Here is a 10,364-nt window from a genome sequence, read left to right as displayed (position 1 = left end):
TTTTGCCCAGGCTGACCACACTTGTTGGTCATGAAATACATATGCAAGGCACTTCCCCTGGGCGTTTTTTGCCCAGGTGGACTGCACTTGACCTAATCATATATATATCCAAGGCACTTCTCCCATGATGCTTTTGCCTGGGCAGACCACATTGGCCATAATATTTTATATCCAAGACGCTTCCCCTGGATGTTTTCTGCCTGGGCAAACCACACTTGTTGATTTCAAACTGGATGTTTTTGCCTGGATGGACTGCACTTGACATAATCCGTCGTACTCTAAGGCTCTTCCCCTTTATGTCTTCTGCCCGGGCGAATCGAACTTGGTCTACTCGTATACTTCACAGTCCTTTAGTCCTAACCATGCTGGCACGTTTGGTACTATGGCTTGCTACATAAATGATATTGGTATGCATGTCAGTTGACAACAGACTGGTTGTAACAGTCCTCCTGATCACACTCATACCTATATATATATTTTTTTTTCTTCATAACACTCCTACATATCAAAGGCACTTCCCCTAGAGGTTTTTTGCCACACTTGTTGATCACAATATTCCATACAAGGCATTTCCTCTAGATGTTTTGCCTGGATGGACTGCACTTGACATAATCCAATGTAACCCGAGGACTTACCCTTAGCGCTTACTTATATGAGCCGTTATCACTTCCACACTAGATTTTTCAAGTTTGCATACGTCATGATGTATGTACATGTTCACATCATGTTCCACAGCACTTCTCTACTGATCTGGTGCTGTACGCCTCTTGCCTGAATGCAAATAGGTGCCGGCCTATTCTGTTCCACCCTCTTTGTGTTACTGTTTTCTTTACTGGGCAAAGAGCATACTTGTTCCAGTAATGCTATACCCCACAGGTGTCCCTTCTATTCATACTCTCAAACACCCGTTATTTCAGTGTCGTTGCTTTCTGCTTGATTTTGTTTCGTTGCACTTTCACCGGCTCCTCCACCTTGTTTTGTGGGATTTTAGGTGAGAGGAGGTAAGACCATTTCAGAAGTTAACATTTTGTTATATTGAAAATGTATTTCTGATAGGTACTTTACCCACTTTACCCTTCCTCCCCACTGATTTGCTGGTGTTTCTGGATTGTACATGCCAGTTCTCAAAAGTGAAGATTGTGCTAGGATACTAGAGGGAGCTAGCTGTGGTAGTATAAATGGAGCAGTAGGATTGGTGAAAGGTAGTCACATGATCAGCACATGTTCTGAAAAGGTGTGAAACTGATGGGGTATAAAAGAGTGGTGTGCTACGCAAAAAAAATTTTTTAGTAATGTTTAGAGGACAAATCAAGATCGGGATAGCTTTCGGGTGAGAGGAGGTAAGTACCTATCAGATATACGTTTTCAGTATAAGAAAACGTTAATTTTCAATATTAAGACCTAAACTTTTGATGATGGCTAGACTTTCCGAGGTAGAAAGGAAGCTTAAATTTGTGACAATAGTGTAGTGTAGGTTTACGTTCAGGTTGAAGAAACTGTTCTTCGGAAATGGCTTGGATGAATTGATTACCCAGCACCCTGCGTCAGAGCATACCAAACAAAGACAAACTGTTAGGTTAGCTATGTAAACCATAATTTTTACTTCACCACATTCTTAAGTGGACAAAGATAACCATTATAACTAAGAAGGGAAAAATACACACTACAAGGTGGATTCTGTCCCAAACATTACCCGCTCAAGAGACGAAAACGATGAAGACTGGCTTGCTGGTTTGCCAGTTCTTTCAAGTAATGAGCAAGTTAATTCAAGAAAATAATGATTAATAATTAATGTTGTTAAATAAATAGTATTGCTTTAAAAAGTTCTTACTCTCTTTCTGATAAGCTGTGACATAAATGTAATTGATAAAAATTTACACTTCACCATGTTAATCACTCTGTGATGGCTGTTCGCTAATATAATTGGCACACCACTAGTATGACTGTCATATTCCAGCTGGCTTAAAGAGCCCTGGTGTCAGGCAAAAGGCTTTGTTGGCAATTAAAAAGTCAGCATGTGATATAAATTGGTTCAAATATTACTGTACACCATTCTTTACGTTCGTTGGTATGTTCTTATTGATAATGGTTTTATTCATGCCCATGTGGTGAATCCTCTCTCTCACAACCATCAGTGATTTGTGGAAGTGTTAGCACGTCCTATTTTATATCAGCTTGTAGCTTTGTATCTATGTCCATCTAAATCCTCCCATAATTCTGGAGCTCACAGGACCAAACTTGGCTGGCAGACTTTGGGTAGGCTGGGGTAGAGAGATCCTTATATATATATATATATATATATGGTATGGTTCCCTACAGGGAAGGGGGTCTAGAAGCTCCTAGAAGATCATCTTAGGAGTCTAAGAATAGATGTTTAAGGTCACTGAACCCGACCACAACGTCGGATGCCGTGTTTGAAATTGTACATACCAATACACAACTTAGCAGGATCAAACTTGGCAAACGTGATTAGGTATCACAAGCGAGTATCCTAACAGGTTTTTTAAGGTAAAGACCCCCTTGCAGTAGCTGTAGAATTATTTGGGAATAATGGAGGAGTTCCATCAGTATATTCAAGTCTCTGTGAATCGTAAGGAGGTCTTTGGGTACATTTCATCAATATTGTTGTCATACAAAAAAACGTACAGTAACAGGTTGCGGTTTTAGTCATATTACTCTTATGATGTTGTACATGTAGTATAATTTGCATTCACAGGTTGTGGTTTTAGTCACATTACTCTTATGATGTTGTACATGTAGTATAATTTGCATTCACAGGTTGCGATTTTAGTCACATTACTCTTATAATGTTGTACATGTAGTATAATTTGCATTCACAGGTTGCGGTTTTAGTCACATTACTCTTATGATGTTGTACATGTAGTATAATTTGCATTCTGTAAAAACTCTTTTATCCAACTTTGTATGTTGAGAAAGAAATCAATAGAAAAAGTAAGCATTGGCACTGTTGGAACTCTAAAGTTGAGTTAACATTTCGAACCTCTAAGCTTGTCTTGTACAGAGCTGACGATGAGTGCAAGTTTCTAATCAGATAATCATCATTCAACTAATAGATTATTCTCAAATGAGAGTAATCTACCTATTTTTAGCATTTCCTAACTACTTTTCATTTGATATCATAGACATCTTGAGGTGCGACAGTTTAATAGGATTAAGTTACTCTTTGAATCCTAACCTGTTCTACAGAAAAATGTCTCATATATGCAATATTGAATGAAACCTGTAACAAGAGTTGAAAATATTAATACCATTCTTTGGGTTTCTCCCCTTTGCTAATGATAATTGTTCTTAAGTTTCATTGGATAAAACTAGTGAAAATTCTTGTCAAAGTATGTGATAGACAATATATATAATCAACTGAAAACAAAAATGTGTGCCGATCTTAGAAAAACAAAGTACTATGTTTATTATTTGGCAAGACAACTGATGATGATATTAGATAAGATATTTACACAGGTTAAAATGATTCATAAGGTGAGAAATATAAGCTATATTATGATGATAGCGATAGGAAAAAACAAATCTTCGATTATAAACTTTTTTTCTTCTAATTGTATCACAAATGTGAAACTTGAAAATAATTAACTTTATATGTCTAAAAACATCATAAGGTTTTAAGTGAAAAGCTGTTCAAACGGATGGAAGTTTAGAAAGTACACATTAAAATGATTAATAAGTTTGCCTTTTATAGTGCAGCCTGGAAGAAATCGTAGAAGCGTACGTGTTTGGTGAGAAGTCAATGAATCAGACAACTTAAAGCTTACTGTACTAGACATCGTTTAAATGCATGTAACGATTGTCTTTTGGTTTCCGTTTTCAGTGCTTCCTATATAGCTAGGTCTATACTTTCTTGTGTAAATAGGTTAACGACTTAATGGAATTGCGTATTGTTAGACTGTTATTACTTCTTTAGTAATTTCTAACAAACAAATAAGAAAGTTATTTAACAATCAACATAAAGAATAACAATTTACACTAACTTTTCCCATTAAAGCATTCTTACGCTAAGTAAATCTGGTAATAATTGTAGATTCTAATAGATAAGCAATATATTAAGTTAAAGCTACACTGTTATTTAGATATACGAGGTAAACGCAAAGCTATCAACCATCTTATTCTTTTTTTTTCAACTTACTGTTTCAGTTTGTTACTGTTTTACGTGACGGTCCTTACAACAAAATCCTTTCTCAATTCTAATAAATTCTAATAGATAAGCAATATATTAAGTTAAAGCTACACTGTTATTTAGATATACGAGGTAAACGCAAAGCTATCAGCCATCTTATTCTATTTTCTTTTTTTTCAACTTACTGTTTCAGTTTGTTACTGTTTTACGTGACGATCCTTACAACAAAATCCTTTCTCGTGTACAGCCTTAGGAATGAAATCTTGACTAATTATTTGAGAACGTCATTTATTTTTATAATAAACAGACTTTCTAAGAAAAGAAAAATAGGATTTCTACTTTCTTCCTGACCAGTGCAACTGGTTGAACACCATCATTAATACATCATAAAAAACAACTTTCTAAGCGTGTATGTTAGTTAATGTCCGAGCACTTAATGCTAAATACATAATACATGTAAAGCATTTAAATTCTGAGTATGTAGTATAGTTAATGGTGGATTGAGTTATTGTAAGTAATAAATATGTTTTATAGGTGCAAAATATGATTGTGGTATATGTTTAATGATCATTTGACCTTACATGATTGATTTTATTTAATATGTATAGTTTCTGGTTAAACCTTTTTTAACTTGGTAATTTTATATGCTGGGTGGTTAGGTGCATAAGATCCTCTCGATCAGCTTTTATGAAGTTTTTCTGGTTACATTTTTAATATAAAATTTATAAGAACTTTTCATTATTATTCACTGATTATAATATTTAAAGCTAGGTAATTAATACCTTCACACCATTCTGAAATCTACAAAAAATTCATAATTAACGTGCTGGAAAGGTCCTTAGCAAATATCAAACTTAATAGTTTTTGAATATGTTGGTTTTTCTTTTTAGTACAACTTCTACACAAACTGAGCATTCATGCGGCTGATGGGCCTCAAAAGCTACTCAAAGTAAGCTAAAGTGTTTTGATTCTCTAGTAATAAATAGTTTACCAGTTATTCCTGTAGGAGTTATTATATATATATATATATATATAATAAACATATACATATTCTTATTACTGTATGTATACAGTTAATCATTTTCAATTCCCGTGTTAAAATGGAACATGAATTCTTCAGTTATTAAATGGTACCCCTCTCTATTGAGGTGCAGCTGAATAGATGTCTTTGTTAAGCAGTAATGTAATGGTACCTCACTCTATTGAGGTGCAGCTGAATAGATGTCTCTATTGAGGTGCAGCTGAATAGATGTCTTTGTTAAGCAGTAATGTTTTTGAGGTGAAATACTTATCATTTACTTTGACTAAAACGAGTACCTTAAAAGTATAGAATGAAAAATCACTAAAGAATGTATTATTCAGTTGGAAACCTTCATTTTTAGTGATACTTTTGGTCATAATCCCAGTAATATATTGTGAAGTTAGGCCGGGTTTTTTAGTATACTGGCCTGCTTTCACTAAAATCTGGTTGGTTCACAAATCTTGAAAATTTAACAGCTAAAGTGGGGGCCCAGAGATATTTTCAAGTTATAACAAAAGGAGCTTGTTTTCGGACTAGATATAGAATTTTGTCAAAAGTAACAATAAGTCCTGCTTTGTGGAAGAATCTGTGTTCACTAACCTAACCTCTTAATAGATGTTATCAGATTTCACATATGCACTAACATGTTTTTGCCAGATTTTTCTTTTTAACTGTCAAGAGGTGTACTGATATTAGCTACTTTAATGACAGTTACTTTATCGCAGCTAACACTCCATATTTTGTCTCCCTGTAGTTTACACTTAAACATTCAGTTTCTTATTTACTTCTTTTAGGTTATTAAAAACCCTATAACACAACATTTGCCTGTAGGATGCAAGAAACTAGTAACTTCATATCATGCCAATAAGCTTGTAAATCCAAGAGAACTAGCTCCACCTAGTGAACCTGTTGTCATAGTTGTTGGAGCGATGGCCCATGGATCAGTAAGTATTTTATTTTTGCGTTTGTCAAACAGTTTTCAAAGTACATAAATGTAATTATCGGGTGTTTAAAGAACCATATTTAAAAATATTTACCATTTTAAATTTTTCACGAGGATGTTGGTTAATTCATTTTATTTATTTGCCGTGTAATAAATTGAACCGATACACAAATTAAAGAGGAAAATACACTGCCTGGTTAATGTCTGTAATGTCAGTTAATAGTTCTGTTTTCTTCTAATTAGGAGACATAAACTCTAAATAACTTGGATCAAACCTCGTTAAAACATTGTATACAAGTTTAGAAGTTTTCATTAAACTAGCAGCAATAGTTGTGATAGATATTTTCACACATACTAGAAGTTTTTCACTGGTTAAGTTACTTTATTCAAGTTGATAATTTTTTCTTTTAACATTTGTCTTACCTAATTCAAGGGTTCAGTATATTTTTAAATATCGGCAACTTTTTTCCCCTTTATTTTCAGTTTAAATGTTAGAATAAATTTGTGTATGTTTTTGAGTCACTAAGTAAATATTTAGGTGCTTGCCACCTACTAAATCCCTAATTGAAAATTAAAACTTGTAATTCATATTCAAGCTGTAAATATATGAACTGCAAGTATTCTGAACTTGTTGCTATTCCCCTGGAAAGTTGTATATTTTTTTTTGTTAATGTATGCAATACACAGATATTGGAGTTTGGTTTAATAGGTACGCTATAGCGGAATGTTTCAACTCCTTTCAGCCAAGTTAACTATTGTGGTGATTTTTAAAAATGATCATTAATTATATTTTTCTAGTTATATAAATACCTATATTTTGCATTATTTTGTTTTCATATTAATCCTTGGGATTATCATTTGATTCCATATTCTCTACAGCCAGTTGTGGGAAGGCAGTTACCCTTAAAAGTTCTTATAATTCCATCGGGGCAGTAAGAGTTGAGACGTTGTAGGTGTAAGCGCTCAACTCCATAATCTTAATTGATTTTCCGTGATTACTGGCTAGTTTAATATCGGCGTTTGGATTTTGTTTGAAACATGGGATATTCCCCAATGCATTTGGGAGCTATTACTACAGACAATATACGTTGTGACTTTAAGGCTACGACTGCGATTTACAATGGATTTTGCAAAAAAAAACTTCTTAATGTTTATTTTATAATAAGTTCATTATTGTTTTATAGTGCTGATTTTAATAGCCTATCAACAATTAATGTAAATAATAGTATTGAAGCTATTTATTTCATTATATATATAAGTGTATAATTTTTTATTTTTTTTCGTAATCGAGGTTTAATCTCAGTAATTTTTATACCATTCTGCTTGGAGACTACCAAGATGTTGAGATTGGTTTTACCGATTTTCTATCACCTCACTGTTCAACGTCTGAATCTGATCTATGGGAGAAAGGAAAGGATGAAGAAGCATGTAGAGAAGTTTATGTAACTTAACACAGTCTAGATAAGACTAGATTGTAGATATATTGCAGAGAGATGATTGTACTTAGTAAGAATGACATGCACATACTAATGCAGTGGTGTTGTTTGCTGGAAATGTCAGCACATGTGAGATATACTGACACACAAAAGAAAGTAAACAAAGTTGTTGTGTTTTTAAAACTAAACAAGAAGATGATTTCAAACAAATTATATTTAAATGAAAAATCAGTGGTCAGTGTATTGTTAGGAAATCACATCTGTGAATGGCTTACAAATTGAAACAATTACTGTCAATCTCATATGGGATCAGATTCACAAATGGCACAGATGTGTACTCCCACAGAAGTCTGTGTTTTCACCATGAGGCTAATATCATGAGTGACCATCCTGTATATTAATGCATGCTAATACGCACAAGCCCTTGTGGAGCCAGTTAGCCGATCGATGGCTTTGTCACAAACTTGTTTTGCCTCGGCTCTTTTTCTGTTTGTCGGTGGGTTTTAAAATTGCCACACTATTCTTTTGTTAAGATGATTCTAGAAGCATTCTACTGGGGACATGGCATAAATCAATGTGGCTGTCTTGGATGAACCATTGTATTTCCTTTGTCGAGTAAAGTGTGGGCTGTCATACTGAAAAAACAATTGTGGGGTTGTTGATGGATGAAGGGCAGAACAACAACAGGTTGTAAAATATCATCTCTGTAATGCTGACCAATGAGATTACCTTTAACTACAATAAGCAGGATCCTCTGGTCACTCTAAATTCCTCCCTCAAATGGTTTTGTCTCCAAGACACATCACTGGGCAGTTCACTCCCCTCTGCAATAATATACATGTACTATGCCATCAGTTCTATTTCAAGAGAGTTTACTTTTGTCTGGAAATAGAACTCTATGCCAGTCATGGATGCACCATCTTAAAATATTTCTTGCCCACCTAAGTCTGCTAAGATGATCTTATGGGTCAGTGTTGTCCATCCGTACTACCTGTAGGTTCAGATACCTGCAGCTCCTGGTTACAGTATGTCGACCTGGTGAATTTTCTACCTCTGACATCACAGTTAGGAACCAGTGCTGTGTGCATCAATAGCAATTCTCTTGAGACATGGTTGCAAGATGCCTGTCTGTTGTCTGCCTGAATTACCCCGACAATCTTTTAATGGTCATTCTTGAACAACCAAGGTTTCTTACAAATGGGGCATGTGAGGCACCCATCTACAACATTCCAAGTGCCTTATCTCACCGTTGTTCCATAAGTCATGGTATATTTTGGTCTACATTTAGAACAGCAACAGGCTCGCAAAGTGAAGGCTATGTTACTAAAAAAACCTCTTGGTCTACATTCAGAATAGCAACAAAGTGAAGGCTATGTTACTAAAAAAAACCTCTTTGTCTAGAAGCCATTATGATAAAACTGGACATATCTCCTGGTGCTGGTAACAAGATAATAGAAATCTGAATTGGCCGAAGCTCACAAACTTTCAAGCACACCTGAATTCAGTGACAGTATTTATAGGACTATAGAAGCAGTAATCCCTTTCAGACGTATAACTGACAAGTCTTCTCTTACTGTTCTAGTAGACTTTTGTGAGCTTAACCTACTAAAATGTAATCATGAAGTCTATGTACATTTCATTGGATTTTCTGTAGGAAGGTTATCAAAATGTGTCGTATAACAGTGACTTTGCCTTCTTTCACAAGTGTTTGTTACAATGGAAACTGTGGTTTCAGACAGATGTACATGGTCGTGTTCATGACTCATTGCACAATGGACAAAAAAAGTAAATAGGTCAAAGGACAGCACGTGACCTGGCTCATTGTTCTTTTAAAGTGGGATTAATTATTGTACTTTTTAATAATAAAATTCCTTTAACTGCCAATGTGGGAATTCAAAATAATTGTCAGTCATCCTAAAAGTTTTCTCGGTTTTAACCGTACGAAACTTGATATAGTTAAAATGGTATCTTTTGTTTTACAGAAGATGTTTACAAATGATTTTAAACTTTGTACAAATGTATCAAACTATCCAAATCTGATAATTGAGAGACCAATCTTGAAGGGTTCTTGAGCTTCTGGAACATTTTGTAGAATTTTTTAAATGTATATTTACCATACTCCACAATCGACAGAGATATCTAATAAAAGCTAGATAAGGTTTTTCTAATATTACATATCCCGTATTTTACTAGTAATACGTAAACTAAAAAGTAGGTAATCTATAAGATATTCAGATAAGAATTTTGTCAATTTTCTCGGAAATTGCAGAGTTTTCAATTGGTTCATAAATTTTGTTTTTATCTTAGGTTGATGTTGATTATACAGAAGACACAATTGCCATCAGTGAATACCCACTATCAGCTGCTCTGACCTGCTCAAAATTGTGTACAGGATTTGAAGAAGCTTGGGGCATCCACTAGCATCGCTAAGCCTTTTTCCACGTTATACTTGTTTAGTTTATAATTTCAAAAACTTGTTCATGTAAATCTTGAATGTGTGAATATATAAAAGAGGATTTTTCTCAAAAAAATCAAATATAGTTATTCTGGTATCCCAGTCAATCTCTGCTACCCCCCTCAGTAACACACCGGTATGTCTGCGGACTTACCACACTAGAATCCGAGTTGCGATACGTGCAGTGGGCAGAGTACAGACAGCCCATTTTGTAGCTTTGTGCTTAACTTCAAACAAACAAATTTTATTAAATATGCCCCCCCCCCCAAGTGTCACACCGGTATGTCTTCGGACTTACCACACTAGAAACCGGGTTTCGATACGTGTGGTGGGCAGAGCACAGTTAGCCCATTGTGTAGCTT

General features: G+C 34.7%; 1 protein-coding gene across 1 annotated transcript in view; it reads left to right on the top strand.

Annotated features, from left to right (window-relative positions):
- The window catches only part of LOC106471527 (ribosomal RNA small subunit methyltransferase NEP1-like), a 34,437-nt gene extending 24,350 nt beyond the window's left edge, over positions 1 to 10,087 (top strand). Inside the window, exons 4-6 of the mRNA XM_013932126.2 lie at positions 5,038 to 5,096; positions 5,963 to 6,112; positions 9,855 to 10,087. Coding sequence (XP_013787580.2) covers positions 5,038 to 5,096; positions 5,963 to 6,112; positions 9,855 to 9,968 — 323 coding nt within the window. The 3' untranslated portion in view covers positions 9,969 to 10,087. The remainder of the gene's footprint in view (positions 1 to 5,037; positions 5,097 to 5,962; positions 6,113 to 9,854) is intronic.
- Positions 10,088 to 10,364: the final 277 nt, after the last annotated feature.

Source organism: Limulus polyphemus, unplaced genomic scaffold (genome assembly GCF_000517525.1).
Source record: "Limulus polyphemus unplaced genomic scaffold, Limulus_polyphemus-2.1.2 Scaffold4680, whole genome shotgun sequence".
Classification (NCBI taxonomy): domain Eukaryota; kingdom Metazoa; phylum Arthropoda; class Merostomata; order Xiphosura; family Limulidae; genus Limulus; species Limulus polyphemus.
This window is presented reverse-complemented; position numbering and strand designations above follow the sequence as displayed.